Source organism: Carex rostrata, chromosome 6, assembly GCF_964058835.1.
Source record: "Carex rostrata chromosome 6, lpCarRost1.2, whole genome shotgun sequence".
Lineage (NCBI taxonomy): Eukaryota > Viridiplantae > Streptophyta > Magnoliopsida > Poales > Cyperaceae > Carex > Carex rostrata.
In genome coordinates this window covers 5,628,145-5,655,668 of record NC_135923.1, presented here as the reverse complement: position 1 = coordinate 5,655,668, position 27,524 = coordinate 5,628,145, and the positions used below count along the sequence as shown (strand labels likewise).

Sequence of the window (27,524 nt, the reverse complement as noted above, 5' to 3'; positions counted from 1 at the left end):
GAATGCATTATGACCATCCAATTACACAGATGATCTTGTACTATACAATATCACGATCCAGTAAACTATTTACTCGTGTTAATTCTTTTGTCTCATAGCAATCAGATCAGTTTCAAGGTAAGTGTGTGTCATCCTTGCAAACTTAATCTTTTATTGATCTTGAGCAGATTATCAAATATAATTACTCTTGTAATCATACCGCATGCTGATAATTTTACTCTATCAAGGGGCCCAGTTATATTATTACTCGTATAGTAATACGAGGGACAATAGTACTTTTGGTGAAGATCTCTTCCTCCGCATAAGTTATATATACCGAAGTGACACCATTATAGCTACATTTTATGGACAGCGTTAGACAACACTCACACATATACATTTTTTATGTAGGAAATATGAATACCTCATACTTTAGAACTTAACACTGAATGAAAACATTAATGACACGAACACAATTCCATTTAACGTTTCATTCGGGGTCTGTCAAATACCATGCTCTGTAGCATGTATCTATGTGATTAAAATGACATCTCTTTGTCTATGGTCTTTAAAACTTAACAATCTTTTAATCCACATACTAACCTTGTGGCGGTTAATTAGTGTTCATGCTAATTACCTCTGTTAGAGACTATTAAGAGTATATATCATCTATATTATGAAGTTTCATAATTTCAGTCATTAACTCGAAATGATTTATAAATGCAATAATACTCAAGGCAACATAATGACATTTTATTAATCATCCAATTCATGAACAAAATATTAATGATACAATTATCGTATTATTGACTTCTAGATTATTACATACTAACACATTTTAAAAAGTTTTCAAGAACGGTGGATATTTGTATTATTTTTTATTTAATGTTGGATATTAAAAAAAATCGACAAATCTGATGCCCGATGTAAAAGATAAGGGTTCAGTAGTAATGGTGTTCAAACGGTCGGTTCGGTTTAAACCGAACTAAATTTTCCAAACCGAATCGACCAAATTAAAATGCCAAACCGAACTAAAACCAAAACCGATTAAACCGAACTAAACTTTGGTTTGTTTGGTTGAGCCGAATAGAGGAATTCAATCTCAAAAAATCAAAACTCAAAAGTAAGATATTGTTCACTCAAAAGTATAGAACAAAGTTTCACTATAGCAAGCTATACCTTTTAACCTGGACTACACTGTGACTCAGACTGCAAGTATACAATCCCATCGATGGTATAATCAGGTATTGATCCAGAGGACGGTTCAAGTATTAACTAGATTTTACCTAAATCAATTAAAGACTAGAAGTTTAAAAAGGTTGATTTTTGGTATTTAGTTTCCTAAACAATTCAATAACAGAGATTCAAAACAAGATAGTAAATAAATTGGATTTTAAATTCAATAATAAAAGGGCGTTTCTAGGGTTTCTTATTTCATTTTCAACTCTGCCTCTCAGTACCTAACACGGGCCGTGTACTCTCATACGCGGTCCGCGTGGCCCTCGAGTTAATACAACAACTGTCTGTTTTTGTGTTGTTCCTTTGTGTAGGGTTCTATTAACCTTACCTGATGTTCCTAAATCTCAACTCTCGTTTGTTGGCTTAATAAACTCGGTTCAGAATTGTAATTTTTGCCCTCTTAGGGTTCTAAACCTCAACTCTCGTTTATTGGTTTGAATGACCTATGAATAGAAAGTTCATACTTCGGCTACTAATTGATCTCACCTCTCGGCTCACAGACCTACCTCATATACTTAGTTCTGGTTGAATGAATGTGCAAGGTCTTAATACAGGCTAGATGTAGTCATTCATCTAACAGTAAACCAATCAAAAACAAACAATTCAAACTAAGCAATTAAAATATGACACAAGCAAGTAAACACAAATTAAAACAACTTGCATATAAAACAAAGTATTCGACTACATCATAACCCTAGAAACTAAAAGATCTACTCAGACATAGTTCTAAAGCAAATAAAACAAGAAAGAAAATAAGAAATCATGATAGAACCCAAAGACGAAGAACTTTCTATGTCGGAGGTGAAAGATATAGGAGATTAAAGGTTTAATCTTGTAACATTATAATTAATAGAATCGGTTTTCCTCTCAATTTGAGGTGTAACGGATGGAAAGAAAATTTATTGCAAATGTTTTTTAAAAAAAATAACACAAATGTCTAACCCTTTATCTTAACAATATAATTCTCATGCAAGTTTTTTGTCACAAATCTACAAAGCTACTGAATTTCTCATTAACCTTCTAAATTTTAATTAACCAAACAAGAAATAAGATGGAAAAGAAAGTTAAATTTATTTTCTCTCATTAATCATCCAAACAAAAAAGTTAAATATGTTAATCTTCCTTTCTATTCCATTTCATTCCCTTCTATTATGCACCTCTCATTCCTTCCTCAACTCTCCATCCAAACGGGGTGTAAGAATTGACATACTTATATCTTACCCATATCCGTTACGAATTTGTCTTAACCTATCCTACCCATATCTGTTAAGATTAGCGAGTAACGAAACGGTAGTGGACGAATAACAAATAATACAAATATAATAATTTTATTAATTTTTCAAATAAATCATCAAAATTTATCATGCCATGCATATGCAATCACAATTACTAATATAAAATTAAAATATAAGCATGCAATTAATTCTAAATAATAATTTTTTATTAAGCAAAAAAATCAAAATCACAAATATCTCTTCTAATAAATTTAATTCCTTAACTAAATAATAAAATATTCAAATAAAAAAGTAAAATGTTTAGCATGATATTCTTCTTATGATATAATTTATTTTATATAATTATCCGTTACCCAACGGGTACGAAATAATCTTTACCCGTACCTATATTTGTTTATCTAACAAAAAAATCATTATCCATACTCATACCCAATAAGTTAACAAAAAAAAAAAATCTTACCCATACACGTCTTATCGAATACAATACAGGTAGGGTAAACGGGTGCGAGTCTCAACATGATATAAGAAGTTATTCCAAACATGAGGTCATTTCTCTAAGTCGAACATAACAAAGCGTGCAATTTTTTTTTTTGGAATTTTCACATAAGCTATTGAAGTTGTGAGAAGAATTTGAATTCTCAACCTTTGAATAACCAATAATTTTAAAACTTTTCTTCTGACTAATTGTGCTAACTCCTATTTCTCAAACAAAGCATGCAATTCTCTTAGATCTTGTCAGCAAGAATCTTAAAAGGAAGATGTTCAAAAGAAGATGTTATTTCATGACTCGCGTTGCATAGTGACAAATGAATTATTCGGGTTCAATTCGACGAGGTCAAAAGTTGTGATTCTGGAATAATTCAGGTATAATTCGGGGATAATTCAAAATTATATGGACCAGAGATCTCAGCCCCGCAAGAGAGAAAAAAAAACCAAAAAAAATATTCTACGAAAATTTCAGAAAATATTTGTAAACTTTGCGAATTATTCGGATTTAATTCGGTCAAAGTTCAGTCAACCAAATAATTCAGCGTTCGGTTCGACATCACAAAAAAAATAAATTATTCGGATTTAATTCGCGAATCCGGTGACTATGTCGCGTTGCAGGTTATTGTCAACCTAAACAGTGAATATTTATATTATTTTTATTCTATAAGAATTGCTTTAGTGTCCAAACTAATTATTTAGGAAACAATCTATGTTTGCCAAATTCATTATTTATAAACCTTTCTAATCTTATTTTTTTTCTTTTTGTATTTTCATTGTCGTTTAATTATTCAAGCAAGCATATTGTATTGATATTTTACAATATATATAGAGAGAGATGGGCTATGGTGCATTGCAATGCATGGAGGGGTTTGTGCATTGGATCATAAATCTAAAATTCAAAATCCAAATGGCCGATCCAAACCGTTCATCTTGTTCTCCATATTAATATGTGCTTGGAAACCACATTTTACATTTTTCTGAATTTTTTTACTATTTATTAAGTATTTTACAAAATTGTTAATCCAACGGTGGCTTAACAAAACAGTAAAATCAGCAGCCACCGTTGGATCAACAATTTTGTAAAATACTTAATAAATAGTAAAAAAATTCAGAAAAATGTAAAATTTGGTCTCCAAGCACATATTAATATGGAGAACAAGATGAACGGTTTGGATCAGCCATTTGGATTTTGAATTTTAGATTTATGGTTCAATGCACAAACCCCTTCATGCATTGCAATGCACCATAGCCCATCTATATATATATATATAGGCTGTGGCTAATTTGCTGCCGGCAGCATTTCTGCCGGAAGTGCTGCCGCTTTTTATTTATTTTGTGATGTCCAAATAACAAATCCAAACCGTTAGATGTTTAATCTATACTATAATCTACTTGGAGACCAAATTTTACGTTTTTTGAAATTTTTTTACTATTTATTAAGCTGGTTTGAAAACCGCTGATTTCAATGCTGCAGAAATTTACTGAAAACAGCGGTTTTCAAACTAGCTTAATAAATAGTAAAAAAATTTCAAAAAATGTAAAATTTGGTCTCCAAGTAGATTATAGTATAGATTAAACATCTAACGGTTTGGATTTGTTGGTTGGATATCACAAAATAAATAAAATACGGCAGCACCTCCAGCTAAAATGCTGCCGGCAGCAAATTAGCCGGACCATATATATATATATATAAATTTGTTAATATCTTCTTTATTGTCATCTTTATTTTTATTATTATTATACAAAAAAAATATCAAAAACAGCACCACCAACAGTCGAGTACCTTTGCTTTCTATCACCACTTTTGCCTACCAAAAGGAAAGACGCAAATTTTGAATAAAGCTACGCGATATGAATTGACTAAAGATGAAATGGCTCAAGTTGAATGTCTACGTACAGATGCAGTCAAGGAAAATTGGGTGGATATCGTTGAAGGTGCCTCAAATCAGTGACATTCTTTTTCATGATCCAAATTTGGTTGCTTTTAGGGATGATAAAATATTCATTCTTTTTTTTTTTTTGCTTCATTGACGTAGACCTAAAATATATATTCTCAGCATGTGCGATTAGATGGGAAAAAATAGTACCGCGGAGTCGGTTCCATCACGGAATGGCACGGTTATAGTACAGTACGTGCGTCGGTTACGTACCGTGACTTATGTGTCCCGTGTCGTGACCATTCATGTGCTGTGATCATCTTTTGAAAACTTGATACGGCATGACATGTCATGCGAAAGATCTAGTCATGACATGGCATAACACGTAGTCACACGAATCACGTATAATTAGAACCGTTATATCTTGACTAAATGGTGAATCTTAAATAAACTAACATAAATTATGATTAAATGATCACGCGAGTCACGTTTGATCACAACATGTTTAGACATGGTGTGATCATTCGCGTGCCGTGGTCATTCCTTAATATTTTGATCACGGCACGGCATGTAAAAAATTAATTTTGTCACAATACAGTACAAAACTAAAATCACAGCATGTTAATCACGACACAACACTTCCCGTTTTTTTCCACCCTATGTGCAATATATGTTTACTGTTTACATGCATCCAATTTTTATAATCAACCATGCATGTAGGGGTGCAAACGGGTTGGATATTATCCTATCATATCCGGATCCGTATCCGGATTTTTCGGATTCGGATAATCGGATACGGATAATTTACAGATACAGATACGGATACGGATACAAAAAATGCAGATACGGATACGGATTCGGATTTAATCTGAGAAGCGGATACGGATAATTATCCGTATCAGCATGTTATAATTTTCGGATATCCGGAAACATTCAACTTTATCTGATTGATTTGAATATTAAAAAAAATGAAAGGATGTCCACTGTGGCACTGTTTCTTTTGCGCATGGGTCAGAGGATATTATTTATTTATTGAATAGAGGCATTGATTGATTTGTGGACTCGGTTTTGATATGGTCCATGGGAATTATAAGGATATGATAATGGTTCCCAGCCCACAATTTTTAGAAAAATCTCTAGTGCATTGAAAATATGAGATTGTACCATACAGCCTTTTAAATCGAATTTTCTGTTTCAATTATGTACTAAATGGTCACTCTTATTCTTACTGATTTTATTCAAAATATGTGATCAGTTAAGTTGATGATGAATTTTAGTTAAATAGATATATATTTTATAATTGCATAATAAGTTAATTATTTATATATTTTTAAGACAAATGCTTCTGTGCATACAAGGACCTATTTGTAAAATGAACATATTTTTATTTTCAAAGTTCAAACAGTCGATCCGAACCGTTCAACTTGTTCTCCATATTAATATGTGCTTGGAGACCAAATTTTACATTTTTCTGAATTTTTTTACTATTTATTAAGATGGGTACAAAATTCAATGGTCTGAATTTGATATTTTTTGTACTCATCTTAATAAATAGTAAAAAATTTCAGAAAAATGTAAAATTTGGTCTCCAAGCACATATTAATATGGAGAACAAGATGAACGGTTCGGATCGACTGTTTGAACTTTGAAAATAAAAATATGTTCATTTTACAAATAGGTCCTTGTATGCACAGAAGCATCACTCTATTTTTAATTAAGAATCCGAATTATATCCACATCCGTATTCGTATCCAATAATATTCAATCCGTATTCGTATCCGTTTAATATCAGATCCGTATCCGTATCCGATTAATATCCGATCCGTATCCGTATCCGGAAAAAAAATACTGATACGGATATGGGTTGACCACTATCCGATCCGTATCCGATCCGTTTGCATCCCTACATGCATGCAAGTGGCGACTGGCGAGCTTTTAGAGTCGTTTGTGGGACCATCATGCACATGATGATATTTCACTCCATGTTCATGTGATGAAATTGATGTTTTTTTATTCGATGTACAGGATAGAAGAAGCATTCCGAATTTCCGATCGACGAAGAAACCACTGAGCAGAACATAATCAAGTATCTAATTTAATTAGTATTAGATACTTAGGCAACGCTACTTCGTAATGTGTGGATTAATGTCGTACTGTGAATTTATATATATTTTTTAAAAGTATAAACAATCGGTTTGAATTGTTTAACATGACAATATTCATACAAAAGTGTACTTAAAAATCAAATTTTATATTTTTAGAAATATTTTACTATTTTTTTAGATACATAGAAAAATCAATACTTTTGGATGATTCATAATTTTTAGATCAAGTAATTTTTTACATATTTAAAAAAATATAAAATATTAAAATATACATGTAATTTTTCTCACTAGCATTGACACAAAAGTATGAGTGATTATGGTACTTTGCAATGCGCGGATTATTTTGTATATTGTATTCATATCTCCATCTTCAAAGTACAAATAGTCGATTTAAACTACTCAACATTATTATCATATAAAAATATACTTGAAAAGCAAATTTTATATTTTTTTGAAATATTTTTACTATTATTTTGGTAGGTAGAAAATCACTTGATCTAAAAATTCTCGACCATCCGAAAGTAGTGATTTTCTACCTACCAAAAAAAAATAGTAAAAAGATTTTTAAAAATTATAAAATTTGATCTCCAAGTATATTTTTATTTGATAATAATTTTGAGCTGTTCGAATCGACTATTTGAACTTTAAAAATCGAAACGATCGGCATATTGCAAAATAACTTAGCCTCACTCAAGGCGATTGCTTCCGGGATTCAAGTTTGTAGTAGTGTTCGTCTTACATTGGCCGGAATTCAATTACCTTCGCTAAATTATAAATGATACTTGGATCTTGTCAAATCTGAAAGAAAATATATCAACCTTCTCATAAGAAAATTGTTTAGACTTCGATTCGTTTTGCCTTATCTGTTTGAATACTATTAAAATTTGTCAAAAGTTTTCATGATAAATGCTTAACAATTCCTTAATACTAACCCGGTCTGATTCTATAATTTAATACTAAGAGTTTCTAGTAAAATCCACTTTTATGAAAAAACATATATATGACAAAATATGTATTATCGGCAGGCAGGGCCACGTGACCCTGATCCTGACCCATATCATTCCAAAAATCTGAAAAACAATAAAGACAAACACATTTGGGCCCATAATACATGCGAGGATAGTGGAATAATATTTTTTCTGTGCCATCAAATTTCAACAAGAGAAGATAAAAAAAAAACTTTCATGATCTGGAATTTTAGAATATAGCTACCCCAACTGGATTGGCGACAGAAGGTAAAAATAAATTTAAATGTCAATCATATGAGTATATGACAGAGTTCTTTTTAAAAAAAAGAAAAGAAAAAGAGTATATGACAGAGTTGTTTTATATTTATCAGGCATTTTATATATTATAAAAACATATCTATTTTTGCAATAATAATAAAGCTATGCGTGTAAATCTGAAGCTGCAATTGAAGGTGTTGATACAGTGCATAAATTTATATTGTAAATTGTAATTAGAGAAATATAGAAGTTCAAACATCCGCAATTTAAAGTTCTCAACCCTAAGACTGCGCTCTAGAAGGAGGTACGAAGAGGAATGGGAAGGAGAAGTCACTGTGCGGAGGGAGAAGAATTTCATCAGATCTCGTCTGACTGGTGTCGTTCACCCGCTCTAGAAGAGAGAAAATCGGAGAGACACGAAAGGGAAACTGCACTGTAGCAAAGGGAACCCAGAAGAACTCCACGTTCAAAAACACTGAGAAATATCCCCACAAATTGGAGTGTAAATTTACTGTATTAAGGGAGAACCAAGGTGTCGTTCACCTCCCTTCCCTTCTCTTTAATGCGATTTCACATCTCCGTTATGGAGCACACCCTAAGTCTAGACGATACTTCTAAAAGCTTCAATCTGAATTTTTGACATGATTTTTCTATTTAAAAAGACTTTTATGAAAAGCAAAAATTGCAATGGCTCATTTATAATATAAACTCATAGTTTCTGAAAAGCAAAAATCTTCGCTTTAGTGTTTTGAAGATCATTCTTTTTTTTTTTTTAATGTTCTTCTAAAACACAAAAGCCCAATTTAACTAGAATCCGTAGCGCACAAATGCAAATGTGTAGTTTCTAGTTTATATTGAATAGGAGAAAACAAAGGGCCAATTTCTACAATGTCCAAATTGCAAAACTACCGAAAGCTATTTTTCAAATATTACAAGCTTCTTTAAACTTACAGTAAATACAAATTGATCCATGTATATGACAAATTATGCCTCCAAAACAGAAAGAAGCTTATTAAGCGAAAGAATCAAATGCTTACGTTCCAAAGACAAATTATAAACAAACATCCTTAAGCTTAGTAAATCAGAGCAGAAGGGCAGGTCCCCTCACCTTCCTGCAGGATGAACAATTTGAGAGAAAACAGCAGTGGTGCTGACCTGAGCCGGGTCATGATCAATCCCTTGGCTATTTTGGCTTATGCCCGATTCATCTGACGCCAGCGACGTTAAATCACTAGAACTAGCAAACGATCCTGAAGTATCGCCACCATCAGCACTAGGAGATTCACCATTTTCAAAAGTCTCTTGCAATTGTAGTGCGAATTCGAGGTTCCACAATACATCTCCCATGGATGGGCGGTCGACACCGTGTTCAAGGAGGCACTTCTCGGCTGCATAAACAAATTTCTTCAAGCACTCGGGAGCAATTTGATCCTTCACAACGGGATCTATAATGTCATTGAGTGCTCCCTTCCTCAGGCTATTCATGGCCCATTCACTAAGGTTCATTTGGTCCCTTGGAAGACTCGGGTTCAGAGCTGGCCTTGCACATAGGACCTCAAATAGTACAACCCCGAATGAGTACACGTCGGATTTCTCGGTCAATTGTTGTCGCTTAAAGTACTCAGGATCTAGGTAGCCAAAACTGCCCTTGACCATGGTGCTCACATGCCCCTGGTTCATCGTGGGCCCGGTCTTGGAGAGCCCAAAGTCGGAGACCTTAGCGACCCATTTCTCGTCTAAGAGGATGTTGGTGGTCTTGACATCACGGTGGATAATGGTGTATTTAGCGCCAGTGTGTAGGTAATGCAGACCCCTTGCGGCACCTATGCAAATCTCGAGGCGTTGCTTCCAATTGATCGGTGGGTTGCTGCTCTTGTAGAGGTGTTCCCTCATCGTGCCATTTGACATGTAGTCGTACACCAGACACATTTCTTGATCTTCTTCGCAGAAACCTATCAGGGACACAAGATGCTTGTGCCGGAGCTTTGAGAGCATCTCGATCTCAGTATTGAACTCATTCACACCTTGCTCTGATTGTGGGTTTGATCGCTTGATTGCAACCTTGACCCCATCAACAACACCCCTGTATCATGTAAATCGTTATTTTATTGGCATGTATAATTAATATAATTAAATATTTGAACTTTACCAGTAAAAAAAACAGTTATACTGATTTTGTAGTTAAAAACTAAAAATTATATCAATTTATTCTGAGGCTTTAACTGAACTAATATAATGATCTAATTAAACGATATGAAAAAAAGATGTACACTTTGTTTTCATCAAACAAAAGAATGATCATCTTTTTTCCGTATGATTTCCATACAAGTATTCAAAATAAGTCTTTTTAAGATGTAAATTCAAATTTGAATGTCACTCTTACTTGTAAACTTTGCCAAAGCCACCAACACCAATCACAAGTGACTCATCAAAGTTCTTTGTCGCATGTTTGATCTCTGAAAAAGAGAAATGCCGGCAGATTGCCGACAAATTTGCGAAATTACTTCCTGCAGAGCTCTTGCCAGAGATTGAAGACTTGCTCGTCGATGAGGTATGAGAGTTCCCGTAGAGAGGTAACCACATGCCATTCGACTCATTACCTGGCATTCTACCCTTCTTTTTGTACAACACCGCAACAACTGCAACAACCGCAGCAGCAGCTACAATACCACCAACTGGAGCAAGAATTATTACCGAATTACTGCTAGATTCAGACTTAAACGAACCTGCAGTCAAGTTTTCCTCAGCACTTAACAACATTTGGGACGGTTCAGGATTGGGTCCAGCTAGATTTCCAGTTTTGTCATTCATTTTAAAGATCTCCAACCCATTTAGGATCGAGTCATAATACTGAGGTTTAGCATCCACAGACGGGTGCAGTGCAACCCACAATTGGTCATCCCCAGGCCCGTCGGTCACGGTAATAGCAAAATCCTTGTACACTGGCACAGCTTTTGAGGAGGCCCATGCGATAACATCAGCATCATCATATGCGGTCTTGTTGTTGACATATATGTCGAATACCCGTTGGTTGACCTTTGTGTGAATTAGTTCACAGAAGTGGAAACGGACAATGTAAGTGTAGTTTCCATCAACCGAAAACACCCAGGTGAGGTTGAAGTTGCGGTTGAGATTTGGATCAGGCCCCATAGACCTCATGGTATCGTATACACCTGTTGGTGCAATATACTCTGCTTCGTCATCTGGATAATCAACCTTAACTTTGTCGGTTGCTTCATAAGTGACCCCAAATGCGGCTCCATACAAATAAGCAGAGTCGTCATACCATGTTCGGCTCATGCCGCTGTCATTGCTAGGTGCAACATATTGGCCACCCACATTCAACCGGTACATGGTCTGTAAGCCGGCCCCACTGGCTTCCAAGGTTTGATCAGAAAACCCTACCAACGATGATGGCTGGCTAAACAGATCCGGCATCGAGACAACCTCAATACCATTGATAAAGGCATATGAACCATTGTACTTATCTGAAGGGGTGAACGTCAGAGAAATCATTCCATTATCAGAGGCAGGTAATGAGAACTCCTTCACAACATACGCTAGGCTGAGTGCTTTTGCAGTCACATGTGCACTGAAATTACTGAGGAGGGTTAATCCGCCAGAAGCCAAAACTGAGAAATATGCGGTATCAGGAGAAAATCCAGTGTAGGTTGCCGGATAGAAATGGAGACGCACCCAATGCCGGTCCTTTTTATTTACTGAAATATTGTACGAGGCTGAGGCAGTAAAAATCCTAGCTGACATGTAAGGGATCGGTGAAGGGAGTGCTGGATCCTGATAATCAGCTGTCACGACAGTTGATTGCACCGAACCAGCGAGAAATTTCGAATTTGTATCCGTCACCCATTTCCGATTATCTGCATCTGTGCCTCCTGAACTCCCTCCGCAATTTAACAGGATTGAATCGGACGGTTTGTATCCTCCCCCATTGACATTGGTGATTGAAGATAGAACCAAGGAAAGGGAGATTATAATACTAACCAAACGAGCGGCAGAATTCATGGCCAAGGTAGATTTGGCCAAGGTAGATTTGGAGGAGGAAGAGCTGTCTCTGTTTCCAATTATTTCTTTTTAATTTGTATTTTGGATCTGTTAAGCTTCTCCCCCTCTCTCCTTGGAAATTGTCATGGAAGCAATAACTCGAGAAAACTGTTTGAAAGGAGAGGAGGGGAATAAAACTCCAAATTTAACAGGTGGTTAAATTTATCTGGTCGAAAACAGTTCACATGCACTAGCTATTTATAGCAAAAGCAATAAACAGTGGCTGTTTTCTTATTTATAGCATTTTTCTTTGATTAACTCTCAATGAGATAAAAAAAAAAAAAAATCTTATTTCTCCAAGTTTTCAACCAATCAACCGTTATCCTCCCTTCTCCTCCCTCCTCCATTTCTTGCTTGTGTTCTTCAGAGCAATTATGTTCTAAAAATACATTCAATAGGTTCTCAAAGGATGCACATCGCATAATCTTCAATTTCGTACTACAATTTTTTTAATCAAAAAGACCAAGAAAAAACTAACAATAGAGATTCGTCAGCAAGTAATAACTGCCATCTCTTGCTTGGGTTGTGCGCGCAACACTAATTGCAATGTTGGCTGTTGTATTCTCAAACCAATCAGTACTGTCATTTGCTCCTTTTTTCCAATCTGTCTCAGATAAATCATAAGCAGTAGAGAAGCCAGATTTGTGGCAATTGAATAATCACTGTTATCTCTCACACAATTCAGTCAGATATGAGGTACTTAGTCACTGTTAGCATAGATTTTAATCTATGTTTCTGAATGATTCCGAATCAAGGGTTGGAGATAATATATTTAAAAATTTAAGAGACTCAAAATCTCAAACCTAAAAATAGATGATGTAGAGACTTTCATGCTAATTGCACTTCTCAAAATAACTTAACGAGTAACGACAATAAAAAATAAAAAAAATAAAAAAAATTTAAGGAATGAGAAGAGGACAAAGATGACCTGATCGGAGAAATTACATGCGCCGATGCTTTGTTACCCATTACGTCTTCACTCCGCTACAAAACGGAAGAAGGAGAGGAATAGTTTTTCACCCAACAACAATGAATTGGGGAATTCTACGTACATAAGATGAGCGTTTTTTTTTTTTTAATTTTATTTTACTCCACAGTGCCTCCAACTTTTTTAATTTTATAATAACAAAAAGTTTAAAATTTATATGTCAAACTAAACCGTTCATATATTTGCTCTATATATATTAAAAAATTATTATTATTCAAAGTATGAATCAATAAATTAATTAACGTTCAGAATTTATTTACTTCAGTGTATTACTATCTCTTGATATTAATTAAAAAGGCATCAAAATGTGGTAATCTTTTACGTATGTGTGCATAAAAAAATATATATATATATCATATTTAACAATTTTAGTTTTTGTAATTTTAAAATAGAAGCACAACAAACATGTATTTGAACTCTGCTCTCACAAGATTATATAATAATTCAATAATATGTTCTTATTTTTTTATTAAAATATAAATTGAAGATTATAACAATATATTTAAAAAGCTTGAAGATATAATGCATTTTTAATTTAAAACTGAAGTTCTCTAAATAATTCTAGTCAGTTCTCGAATTTTGTTACTTTTTTTAAACAAATATCTATCTATGTATTTTATATTATTTATGTATTATGCAGTAGTCAACTATATGCATATTACAAATTACATTTTATAATGTTAATTATATGTATCCAACTTAATTATGTCATATGAACTTTAATAATCTATAAAATACAGGTACAAAACCAATAATTGACATATAATTAAGTCATATGAATTTTATTATACAAATCTTGATTAACAAAATTTAAATATGAAAATTCATCTATTTAAATAAATATTGGAAGTTGCAAATCAAATACAACTAAGATCCGAAGTGATTAAATAAATTATACTATTACAAGTATTTATTTGCAACTTCCAAGCAGTGGTTAAGTAACGCTTAAACACAGCAAATTTGTCTTAAGTGGGTCGAAAGTGCATCCAAATACAACAATATAGAAACCTCAGCAACAAACTTGACATATTATTAGAATCAGCACACGGCCAGGCGCTTAATTTGTCTGTTTTGTAGATGTCACTCAGTTCCACAACACTTAACAGCAATATAGAAGGGCAACACTTAACAACAATATAGAAGGGCAAGTAGAGAGGCTATATATATATGACGTCTTGGTAGGACGGTATAAAACACATGAACGGGTTCGGGATTCAGATAATGAGTTCCGGATAAGTTCGGATATCGGATATCTGCTTTGTTTAAGCGTTAAGGTCATGTTTGGTTGTAGAGTAAAGTTAATTCGGTTTAAATTTCTTATCCCGAGCTAAGGTAGATTAAAATAATCATGTTTGATGAAGCTCATGAAAAGAGAAAAAATTATAATATGGTATTGCTCTAATTGTGAAACTCATAGGTGGAGTAACTTAATTCTGATTAACTAAAATGTTACTCTTTCAAATTTATTTCTCGTTTGACTTCTTAAAAATAAAGTAGAGAATTTACTCCACCACTTACTCCACATGTTTGACCTAAAATTTTAATAAATCATCTCTTTCGGAAAACATAGTTATCCCATAGTTTTTTTTATTTTATTGTGTAGTGTGTAGTCTCTTCAGCTTACGATTTTGTATAGGTCAAATATATCATTTATACAAAAAATATAATGTTTCATATGTAGCGACATTGACACACACAAAAGAAAAAAAAAATGTCTAGTTATGATTTAAGAAACCGTTATCAATATTGTAAACAACAAAAATTCATCTTATTCATTTATGTTAAATACGAACCTTTAAAAATAAAAGGTAAACAATTTGTTCAAGATCAATATAAATATATATATATCATTGTCGATACATGTTAACATTGTATCATTTAAGAGTATATGCTCTGACTATTTAATGCATTAATCTAGATACTTGCAAAACAAACAGAAGAAAATTTTAATAAACTTTGATGCATGCCTACATGGGATAACCCCCACTATTTGTTATTGACTTACATGGTGCAAACTGTTCTCTGGCCGAAACTTTTATTAAGACCCTTGGCCAAAAAAATAAACAAAAAAAAAAAATCACAAAATCTTCAGAACTGCAGATTTATCTGGAGTTCAACGTGATTTGACTTTTGTAATTATGACAAGTAACATTTTTTAAAAATAGATAGTGAAGCTTAAAATTTTAATATACTAGAAGGACAACGATTTTTTTTATTTACTATGACTTCTGAACCGGGATTAATAATTCAGATCAAAAGCATTTTTATGTTTTTCTAGTAACACACTAAGAAATAGCTTAATTTTTTTTACAGCAAGAAAAAATATTGCTTGAAAAATATTTTGGAGTCCTTCTAGTACATCTAAATTATAAGATGTTTAACCTATGTAGTTTGATGTTTTTCCAACATATTCAAATTATTAATTGTTCTTTCTATTTTTAAAAATTATTAAACAAATGTATTTAATTTCAAAGTTTTGGCCGAACTTTTGGTTTTCAAATGGAGAAGCAACATGAAACGGTAGCCTCCAAAGAATGAGGTCACCATTTCACATTGTGATCCAGATAAATTTGGAATTCTAATAAATCTGTAGCCTTAGTTATTATTTATTTGTTGAGAGTATATTTAAAAATTTCAAGCTCTTTGGGCAAGATTTATTCCGATTCGTCTATCGAGGGTGTCATATTGCATTTTCGTCAATGAATATAATTAATTATAAATTAAATGAAGTCTTAAGACGTTCAAATACTTTCATTTTTGTGCATTTATTATGTCTATATTTTAAAACCACTTAAAATTTAAATTAAAATGCCATAATAAAATAATTATTTTCTATATTATTTTCTCGACCACATTAAAAAATTATGATATTTCAATATTATTTTAATTGTTCTCAAGAGCTCACAAAATACGCTAATATGAATAATATCTGGATGCTGATCTTTAACTTATTGATTTATATAAAAAAAATATCGAAAAGTGATAATTTTTTATGTGCACGTAGAGAAAATATTTTATTTTAATATGCAAGTTTTAGAATCTTCATTATTAAAAAAGTTAAAAAAAAACATAGACATGATAAAAAAAAAGAGGTATTTGAACCGCTTCTCAAATTAAATTAAATAAAAATATATTTAATTTCAAGTTTGATAGAGTAATATTTAATTGTGATTTTGACATTGGACAAACTCGGAATGTGAATATATTGGATTAAAGAATTAGCATTTCATCTAGTAACAAAGATAATGTTTTATGTGTGAAAAGTTATAAATTCAAAATCTAAAAAAAAAATTATTTGTAGATATTAAATAATCAAATAGTTTGACATCCAAACATCCTGCGGCCTTTTTTATTAATATCCCTAAAAAAATCAAAATTTTAAAAATAACCCTGTCCCTAATTTTTTTTTAAACATGCCCTGACCGCCTGGGCTCAGGGCGGCCCAAATAACCCCACGGGGCGCCCCAGGGCCCAGCGGCCCATACCACAAGTGAGGCGCCACAGGGTCTGGCGCCCCATATCCCCAGTGAAGCGCCCCAGGGTCGGGCGCCCCACGACCCATCTAATTAGACCCATGAAAGCCCTTCTCCCCCTCCTCTCTGCCTCTGTCAAACACGAAAAAAAACCGAAAAAAAGAGAAAAAAAGAAAGAAAGAAAGAAGCCCTGCTGAGCCGACCCCTCTCTGCCTCGCACCACGCTCGTCACTGCCTCGTGCCTCGATTCGCTTCTCTCTGGATCGAACAAGTGAGTTTTCTTTTTTTAATTATTTTTTAAAAAAAATAAATATTTTGAAATTATTTTCTAATTAGTCGTTTATTACTGTACAATAAGTCTTTAATTACGCACATAATTAGCTTTCCTAATCAATTGTTGTCATTTGAAACCCTAGTTACAATGACACCCAAAGTTGGAAAAAAATAGAGGAAGAACTGAAACCGAACGCGAAGCAAAAAGAGCACTTATTAATAATTTCTGGACGAGTGAAGACTACGCGATGAGGAATTTGGAAAGAATGTTTTCACCCAAAAATAATGAAAAATTTCTGAGCACTCTTGATCCATCAATTAGAAAAATGCTGATGGAAGGCTGGGTAGACAGGGTCCCTCCACCTGGATGGGGACAGTGCTGCTTATGTGAGCTGAAGGGAGATATGGTGGATATGTTCTTCTGTTATAAATGTGGCAAAGCTGTTCACCCCAATTGCATGGACCCGTGTGCAGATCCGCTAAATGACGCTCGTCTTACTACGTGGGAGTGTCCTGCGTGCGTCCGTCGGGCTGAGGAAAAGAAGGGAGCAAGCTCCTCAGCTCGTAAGGCTTAGACCCCAATTGTATGTTATTGTGGTATTTTATGTTTGAACTGTAACAGTTTGTATAATTGCGTAGTTTGAACTAGTTGTTGCTGTATGAATTTTATGTTACTTTATTTAATGGACTCGACGGTACTGTATTATTTAGTAATGTATCTGGATCTTATGAATTTTATGTTACTTTATTTTTTAATATGCTAGAAATAAGTATAGTTCTAAAATAGTCTAACATAGTTCAACAATACAAAGTTCAACAATACAATCAAAAGCGCAATTAAAGTTCATAACTTAGTTCAAACCAAACAAATAAGTTCACACAAGCAAAAAAACAAGTTTATCTGCCCCTGCCACGACGTCTCAATAAACCTAACAAACGACTAGTTGTACTAGTACGAGCTGCAGGTGCGGCATTACTTGTAGAGGCTTGGCTACTAGATGATTGGCAGGAGGGGGTTGTGTTCTACCAGTTGCTTCAGCAACAACTCTAGCATTTTCTCTTTCGTTGTGCGCGTTTATGGCATCTGAAATAAGAACACAATTTGATTAGTAATATAATAAAATCATAAATGAATTTTGTACAATGCTACATACCTGCCGTGCGCCTGTCGGAAACAGAACGGCGAGCCCGATTGCCCGACGGTCGCCTACCACCCATCTCGTCCATGGTCATTACAATACGCTTGTGCTGGTCTGATATCACGCAGAAAAATCTCCCTTCCCCAATCACCCGTCTTCTTAAAAATTGCATAAAGAATCCCCAGTTCTCACCATCCTCTTTCTGAACAATTGCAAACGCCAAAGGCAACAGCTGGTTCTCAGCATCATATGCACATGCTATCAGTAGCCTCCCCTCGTAACGTCCAGACATGAAGCACCAAAAGCCCATGCTATGCCCTTGAATTGTTGAGCTCCCTCTATTAGTACTCCGTCTTTATCAAAAAAAGGGTCATGCCACCGCTCGTATACGGTACCGTCATTTGTACTTGCCATGGCCTGGAGCAATGGTGCCAGATAGTCATATGAATCCTTCCAACTACCGAATATCCTGCAGATGGCAAGTTCACGACCTCTCCACAGCCTGTTGTATTTTGGGATTACATATTTGTATTTGTGTCTGACGGTCATAGCCACCGCCTTGATGCTCATCGATGGATCCAACTTAATTTCCTCCTCAATTGCATCGGCAATTAGTGATGCCGTCAGCTGCGCATGGTCTGTTCTTGTGGACGCAGACTTGCATGTATGAGGTGGTTCACACTTCTTAATTATCCATGCTTCCCCTGAACCCGCAGGGGTTGCAAAAAGGCGAAACTCGCAGCGCGGGTGAGTTTTACATAGCACAATTAACCTTGTTCGGTCCCTTTTCTGTATTATACATTCCCAGTTGCCGTGAACATGAGTCTCATTTATTTTCTTTACAAGTTCATCTACGTTGGTATAAAGTTGTCCTGCGGCAAGTTCTTTATTGTATTCAACACGAGGACCAAAGAAAGTAATGTCTGCCTCTTCGAAAGTTGTGGTGTCGTTGAATGTGGCAACCGGATGCTTATTCCCCCGACCTCTAATCGGGAATTTTTCTGTCCTAGATAAACCTGGTACATTTGCATCACCATCTGATAAGTCATAAGCTTCCCAAACCCCTTGGTACTCATCCCCCGTTTCCATTTCCCTTTCTGGTACGACATCAATAGCATCTACATCAATATCAATATCAGTTTGATTAACGGGTACCGGTCCTGACTCTGGCATAGTTGGAAATCTAGGGATTATGGGTGTCTGTCTGGGTGGTGGTGGTAACTCTTCAGTATTTTCTGGAGATTTGTGGTACCCCTGGTTGTCATAACCGGGGCTGTGGTACCTCTGGTTGTCATAAGGGGGTGCTGGTGATATTCCTGGTGGTCATAAGAGGATTGCTGGTGGTACTCCTGGTGGTCATAAGGGGAGTGCTGGTGGTACCCCTGGTTGTCATAAGGAGAGTGCTGGTGGTACACCTGGTTGTCATAGCCCGAATTATCATAACCTGAAGGTCCAGCCCCAGCCGAACTTGAAGGTCCGGCCCTCGTCCGGGGAACCTTCTTCGAATATATGTCAATACCGGGACCCCACAAGCCACAAATTGAGTATACACAACTCTCCACAAATTGGCATCTGTTATTGGAAACCTAACAAAGTAAGGTCTACCCCCCCCCCCCACGTGAGTTGTCAATCCATGTAGCCAATTCTATTTCATACCTGTTGGGATTTACAGCTGCCCTTTCGTATATTAGCTGCTTCAGTTCCTCAAATGTGATATTTTCATTAATCTCGAAGCCAAATGCGGCTTCTTTCGTGTAATGCACGCCGTCTTCACCCCTTTCTAGCTTGCCGCCGACATACAGTGCAACTAACTGAAAGTTTTGATGCTTCGATAGCAAGGAATAAAACGAAAAATTTATTCGACTCAAAACAAACGATCTAGTTATTGTAAGTGCAAGAAACAATCTTAATTAGCCTAATCAATAATGGAATAACATAATACCTTGGATTTGATCTCCAAATCAAATCAAGAAGAGTTGTCTTGCTTAGTAACTTCTTATTCCCTTCCTCCTTCAATGGTGGTTGTGCTTTAGCCCCTCAAATGACGAGCCTCCTTAGGTATCCACCGAGAGATTAAAGAAATACTTGTATCTCTAAGGCTAGTAAGAGATTAACATGTAGAAACTTAATCCTAGTTTAACCCTCTTCTTAATTTCTGAAAACTTATTAGAGGATTTCTAGATCTCAACACATGAAAAAAATTGGAAGAGGGGACAAAAGAGCAAATTTCGGCCAAGATATCTTTCACAGAATTTCTGACCTTTCGGTACTAAAATCCTTATATCTTTTTCTAGGTAACTCCAAACGACTTGAAATCTTCACCATTGGATTCTAGACTCCAAGGGCTACAGATTACATACGTCATGCGTCCAGAATGATTAGTATTTTCCCTTTTAAATTCCAGTTCAAAGTTACCTAAAAAATCTGTCCAGAAATTTTTTTGCTCTTTAATGAGATTGATTAGATTTAATGACATATTTAAATATTCCTTAAATCATGCCATTACTAATCAATTCTCCCCAGCATATATTTGGGCTTTGGGCTTAAACATATTAATCATATTAATATTTAATTAAGTCCACAATCCCATACATTAAAAGAGGCCAACATATAAATTAATATTTCATGTTAATTTATATGCATCTCTCATGTGTCAAAAGCTATTTAAAATATGTCACACATACTTTAAATATTACTAGGATTATTTTATAACATCTCCATGTCATAAAATTGTTCATATATTAATAACATATAATTTGTACAAATTAATTATAACTTCTTATAATTAACATAGCACATATTATATACATATCACATATGCTTTATTAATATATTTTCTTTTAATCTTTCATATGGTGTGACCCTATGGGATCCCATCATTATGGCAATAGAATTAAACATTTTAATTCTATAAATCAATGATACAACTAGCCATGGTATATTGATTACCCAAATGACGTGGATGAAAAAGCACAATGCAAAATCACGATCCCTGTAACATTAAAAATGTTGTTGTGTCAATTCCTTGCCACATGATATCCAAATAATTGTAAGGTTGGAATGTGTCATCCTTACCAATTATTCTTTCTTGATTTCCTGAAGTTTAATTATGATATGATTATCATATAATCATATTGCATGCACATAATATAAATTTTATCAAGGGACCCAGAGATATCATCACTTATATTAACATATAAGGGACAATGGTTTCTTGATACGTATCGTTCTTTCGTATAAGTTATATGCACTGCAGTAACTGCCTTTATAACTCCTGGTTAAAGAGAGCGTTGGACAGTCCCAACAATACACATCCCTTATGTAAGAAAAATAAATATCTCAACCAAAGAATTCTAGACACAATGAAATATCAATGACACAGAACACAATCCATATGATATTTCATTCTTGGGTCTGTCCAGTGCCATACATCTCCATGTATGCACATGTGTGATTAGATCGATAACTCCTTATCGTATGACCTATAGAACATGGTCATCATCTAATCACCACATTTATCTTATATGGTCAACCAGTGTACCTTGCTGATTGCCAAGATAAGGAACATTTAAGAATAAACAAATTTATTCATTGTGAAGTTCTACAATTTAAGTCATCAACTCAAATGATCCACTAATATGAATACTCAAGATACAAAATGATAAAATCATTCACTAATAAACTAAACATATCATAGATATGATCTGGGTCTAGGACACCAACACTAACACTAACATCTCTTCTTTAACAAACTACATTTAAAAAAAAAATTGCAAGTATTACATGACATAATAATGGGTACAGTAATAAATGACTAATTGGAAAATAATTAAAAATATATAAAAAAAAATTACAATTTTGCTACAGTAGGTGTACAGTAATTGTATCTTAGTACAGTAAATGTACGGTACGGTACAGTATGTGCAACAGTAAATTGCTACAGTAAATGTACACTACGCTACAGTATGTGCAACAGTCACAGTAAATTAGCTACAGTAAATTTGTAACAGTAATGACTAATTATTATAATTAAAATGTAATAACTAATTATTATAATTAAAAAATACCTATTCACTCAGCTCCTCGCCTCGAGAGAAGTTCTCAAATCGAGAATTGACAGGCAGAGAACAAAATTTAAATCAGTCACATATGGGGCGCCCGGGGGTGTGGCGCCTCACTTGCCTTGTGGGCCGCCCCAAGGTCTGGCGCCCCGTGGAGTTATTTGGGCCGTCCTGGGCCCAGGCGGTCAGGACATGTTTAAAAAAAAATTGGGGACAGAGTTATTTTTAAAATTTTGATTTTTTTTTAGGAATATTAATAAAAAAGGCCGAACATCCTGTGTTCACTCAAAAATAATATATATATATCAAGCTGAATAATTATAATTTCCCATTTGTACTCGAGTGGATGAGTTGGATCTCCTCCGGTTGGTCTGGATCAACTTATGTAGGGGGATGAAGGATCCGTATATTTCCAGGTATGTGACTCAACGCAATTGAAACGGACGGTGTAGATTTACTCTCAGCTAGTGCCTATTCGGGATGGCGCAGGAGTCGGTATTATTTATGATTTGAGATTCGAGTCAAATTAAAAGGACAATCCTTGACCGTCCGTTTCAATTATACTCAGTCAGCTAACCTGAGGGGATGTGAATTCGGGGTATGAATCCCTTCAAGGCAGTCACGGGCATCTTTACTGTGAGCTACCGGACAGATGAATACAGGGAATCGCAAGTGGAAATAAAAAAAAAAAAAAACGATTTTTTTATTAATCGATAATAAAATAAAAAATATATTGTTTTGCTGAAAAATCAAAATCTAAAAAAAACGGAGTAAACCATTCCGTTCAGATTAGTGCAATAGTTCTCTGCTAATCTCACTAAGCAGAAGAAAAAAAATATCTTAGACGGAATAGATTATCTTGTCTAACACTAACATTTTTTTTTAAGTTTGATTTTATCTAAGAGAATAAAAGAAAATTAATGCTACAGTGCTTATGTCCCATCCAAATTTTTTTTTTTAAATTAAATCGCTAATTAGAGTTAAGATTAACGGAACGGAATGATTTATATCATTCAAATACTGTAGTTAGACGAGATAAACCGTCCGGCTTTTCATAAATTTCGATTTTCCACCAAAACTATTACCTTTCACGATATTTTTTATTTTTATTTTCGATTAATAAAAAAAATCGGAAAAAAAAATTCAGGTCTCGAGCAGCCTCTCGTTGCAAAGATCCTTCCCATCTATGACTACGACCAATCGTCGTCAGGTCAACTTTGGAAACTGGCATCCAAATGACATAATTGCCCGTCTCGTGTCACCTAATTACCAAACTCTTTCCTCACTAAGATTTATTTCCCAGTCAACTAGAATTAGGGATAAAACCGTCCTTTAACATACCCAAATACAAGATTCAGCCTCATCTGGAGCCAAATTTTCATTTCAGCTGTTGCGAGGCGGCCCTCTACCTTCCCTTCTCAATTTCTCCCCGATTTTTAAGTACATCTCTCGTAGATTTCAACCATGAGGCGACTAGTTGCGTCGTTTCTCGTCGCCATAGCTATTTCGTTCTCTGCGATTTTGTGCGTACGGTCACACGAGCACCATGGCGATTCGAGCTGCGAAATGGACCCCAACGTGCGATTACTCGCAGAGTATCGTCAGGGAATAGTGACCGTCGATGGACACTTGGACGATTGGGATGCGATTGACGGCTCGGAATTTGAGCTGCGTCCTGCGCTTGATCCAGATGAGGATAAGAAGTACCAAGGTGGCAAGATCACTGTGAAGGTTTGACCGAATAAATCTGTTATTTTTCTTCAAATTTTGCTTATCTCTTTAAGTCAGGGACTTGATGAGCTTCTTAGTTGCTTAATCCTCAGTAGTTTACTATTTTCAGTGGCGGATCAAATTTGAAATTGTCTTCAGATTGCTTAATTGAAGAACTGACAAATCTGCAAAATTCACCCAAATTATAGTTGATTACTTTACCGATGTCTACTTACTTGCTATCTTCAGTGATAAATATAACTTTTCGTAGCACGTAGCATTCATATAAATCGCCACCAAATTGTCTAATTTTTTAATATCACTAGTGATAATCTCCTCTGAATTCTGATTGCTCAATGTTCACTCTTGGTGAGTAATTTGCTTTATTGTATTTGTTTAAATTTGGTGAAATCATTACCAATAGCACATTTCTTGGTTGTTAGGTATTAGGAATCAAGATATCATGATTTTAGTCCTCCCATTGTCTTAATGATGGATCTATGAGTTTTCTTTGCTTCACGAGAAGACTTTCATGAACTTCTTTTTTTTATATCATGGATTAAACTGTCCATCTTTTGTTTATATGGGATGCAATTTACTTTTTCATTTTGGACTGTAGGCAATTCATGATGGCAGCAACATGTACTTCGCACTTCAAGTTGATGGGGAGTATACCTACGCCAAAGGGTAATCTTGTCCTTTTACTATGCTATTGTATTTTGTCAAGTAGTTTTATCTTGGGAATATGTGGAATTATATTTGACCAGGCTTCAATTGTTTTGTATAATTCAAATCAGCTGGTTTCAGCCATTTGGTCTTTTTATTGGTACCTTGTCCAAAATGTAAAGTTTAAGACTTCATCCTCATTTTGTTACTAAGTTGATACAATTGCAGTGAAAGGAAAGAAACAGTTACAGAAAAATTTAAGATTTTGAGATTTAATCCTGATTATGTCAATTACCTTTTTGATGGATATTTCATTCATTTTTGTAAATTCAGTGATAGCACACAATGCCCTTCGGTGGCTCTCATGTTTCAAGTTGGTGAAAATGCCACTTACGACAGTGTAAAGCCTTGTTCCCCATCTTATATTAAAAGCTACATGAATAAAATTCTTTTTTTTTTCACCAAGTCTGTTTTTTTTCTTTAATTTTAAAGTATCTAGAGTATTTTTCCTTTTTAGATGGGCGGATGTTCAAATTTGCCTGGAACCTGCACAAGCCAATCCTGTCAAGGTCATGAAGTTGATATAATGCATTTCTCTATTGGCACTGCTATACCAGGCCGCTTATATGGGGGGAACATATTTGACAACACAGCAGGAAATGGTGGTGACAGGTATAGATTCATTTCCTTCTCATAGGACAATTCTTATGCAAAAATGTTTAATTGATTGTTCTCATTTTTCCTTTTTATTCTTCTTATTTGTTTTATTTGAAGGTTCGGTCATCTTGTTGACGTATATGCATGGAATCCACATTGTCGGTACCTTGATGGAGTGGGCCCTGATGGTAAGCTCCTTTAAATCTACAAAGTGATTTGATAATCAAACACCAACAACTGATTTTGGCTTTACTTTTCTAATGTTATGCTGCTGCAGTGAATAACACAAATGCTTTGAATGATTGGCATGGAGCATGGTGGCACAATTCACTAATGCTGCATTCAGGTACTTGTTAGATTTTTTTAGTAGTAATGAAGGCATCAGCTCAAGCAGAAAACTTGATCAATGAATAATATTGAACTGTGAAAAATTAAACAATATTTTACAATAGGATATGTTGAAGGGGATAGTCCATATGCAACACAAGGTCAGAAGGGAACATACTATTTTGAATTCTCAAGGCCGCTTAGGACAATGGACCGCTTCCAACAGGTACTAGTGCTTCTACTCATCTTTGTCATATATATATGCCAAGCTTTTAAAAAACAATTAATGGCAAGGTGTCATTTAATGATTTAATCAGTTTAACTGCAATATAAACACCATTTGATGGTGTCTTTAGAAGATTTTAACGCCAGGGAGTCCATAAAATGTTATATACTTAGGTTCTCAAGGGAAATTTTCGATATTGATCCCAAAACCAGCTGAAAAAAATATCAACCATTACTTGCAGCTACACACCAATTGCCTGCTGGTACTAATAATGACTGAAATGGTGCTTTCCATCTAATCATCACATATCACTACAGGATGTACAATTCACCATCGGCCAGGTTAGCAAAATTGCGGTTGCTTTCTGGTACCCTACTGGAGGCCATCCATGGAGCAAGTCGCAGCACTATTCCGGCAGTTGCAACTGGATACCACTTGATATTGCATCAGCATCTCAGGCCTCTCTTTCACATTCCAATAACAGTTCTTGGGACGCCATGACAGCTTTCTCGCTGCTCCTCTCAGTAGTTGCCTTCTGCATTTCAATTTTTGTCGGGTATTGGGTATCAAAGAGAAAGAATGTGCCATTCATGCCGATTGAGATGTCCCCAATGAGGTGAAAGCAGGAATTTTTCATTTTCCGTTGTAGATTTGTTATTTTATTTCTGATGTATTCATTTTTGGTATTAGGGGCAGTTGGTGTAATATTTTGTATTAGATTTAAAGTTTAGAGTTCATTTTATATAAGATTTTGCTTTCATAGTTTTGATATTATTTTGTATAAGATTTTGCTTTCGTGAACTTTAGAGACAACAAGATCATTGATTTTTTTCTTCTTTTATTCAGATTTGATTCATTTGAATAATGAAAATTAAACACTGACAGCAAAAAGAAGGGTTTCAAAGGTTTCTTCTAGTCATTCACATAGTTGTTTTAATTCAATAGTTATCCTGAGAATTATTTTTTGCACATTTTCAGGGCTCAATTTGATTATCGGAATAACAATAATATTTTTTTCAACTAGCTCAATTTTTCCAATTATTTTTTCAATTATTATTATTTCTCTAATTAAAACGGTTAAAAATTAATTTCGTACCAAATTAAAAAAAGGTTTTGTCTTCTCTTAAAAAGAACAGAAATTAAAGAGAAATAGAAAGGGTTATGGAAAGGAGGAAATACAAACGATGCAAATGAACTAAGATTACATGCGAAAGCTTAAGCAAAACATAAAAATTATTCTAAATTAATCTCGAGTTACTTCTATAAATTTTAATTTCCTATAAATTAATCTAGATCTACTTTTATCTATTTTCATCACACTCTTAAGTTAATCTATATTTAATTCAAAAATCGAGTAGAGATAAGCAAATCAATTAACCAATAGAAGGTGACACTGGATCTATTAACACATAGTACATATATGAGATATTGATTTTTTTTCGATCCAACTCGATACAGTGGGTGTAGAGTGGAAAAAACGTGCCATGTTGTGTCGTGATGTGATTAACATGTCGTGACTTTGATCTTGTGCCGTGATTAAGTGAACAGTAATCCGTGCCGTGACCAAAATATTGAGGGGTGGTCACGGTACGTGAGTCACGCTTTTGGTTAAACGTGAGAAACGTGACCAATGGCGTGACAAATGTTTAACTATTTTTTTATAATTTAAATTAGTTTATTCAAGATTCACTATTTGATTAAAACCTAACGGTCCTAATTACACATGACTCGCGTGATTACATGCCATGCCGTGATCGGATCTTTCGTGTGACGTGACGTGTCGTGCTAAATT

The 27,524-nt window shown here is 34.6% G+C and overlaps 2 protein-coding genes across 2 annotated transcripts; one reads left to right on the top strand and one right to left on the bottom strand.

Annotated features, from left to right (window-relative positions):
• Positions 1-9,047: 9,047 nt before the first annotated feature.
• Positions 9,048-13,246, bottom strand: LOC144556052 (receptor-like protein kinase ANXUR1). The gene is made up of 3 exons (XM_078304536.1): positions 12,691-13,246; positions 10,534-12,591; positions 9,048-10,233 (listed from the first exon to the last, which is right to left on the bottom strand). The coding sequence occupies exons 2-3, from the start codon at positions 12,171-12,173 to the stop codon at positions 9,255-9,257; spliced, it is 2,619 nt and encodes an 872-aa protein (XP_078160662.1). The 5' UTR covers positions 12,174-12,591; positions 12,691-13,246; the 3' UTR covers positions 9,048-9,254.
• Positions 13,247-23,322: 10,076 nt separating this feature from the next.
• LOC144555721 (heme binding protein) lies at positions 23,323-26,546 on the top strand. Its single transcript, XM_078304127.1, has 8 exons — positions 23,323-23,877; positions 24,476-24,543; positions 24,856-24,922; positions 25,040-25,194; positions 25,297-25,367; positions 25,457-25,525; positions 25,632-25,732; positions 26,050-26,546. The coding sequence occupies exons 1-8, from the start codon at positions 23,611-23,613 to the stop codon at positions 26,350-26,352; spliced, it is 1,101 nt and encodes a 366-aa protein (XP_078160253.1). The 5' UTR covers positions 23,323-23,610; the 3' UTR covers positions 26,353-26,546.
• Positions 26,547-27,524: the final 978 nt, after the last annotated feature.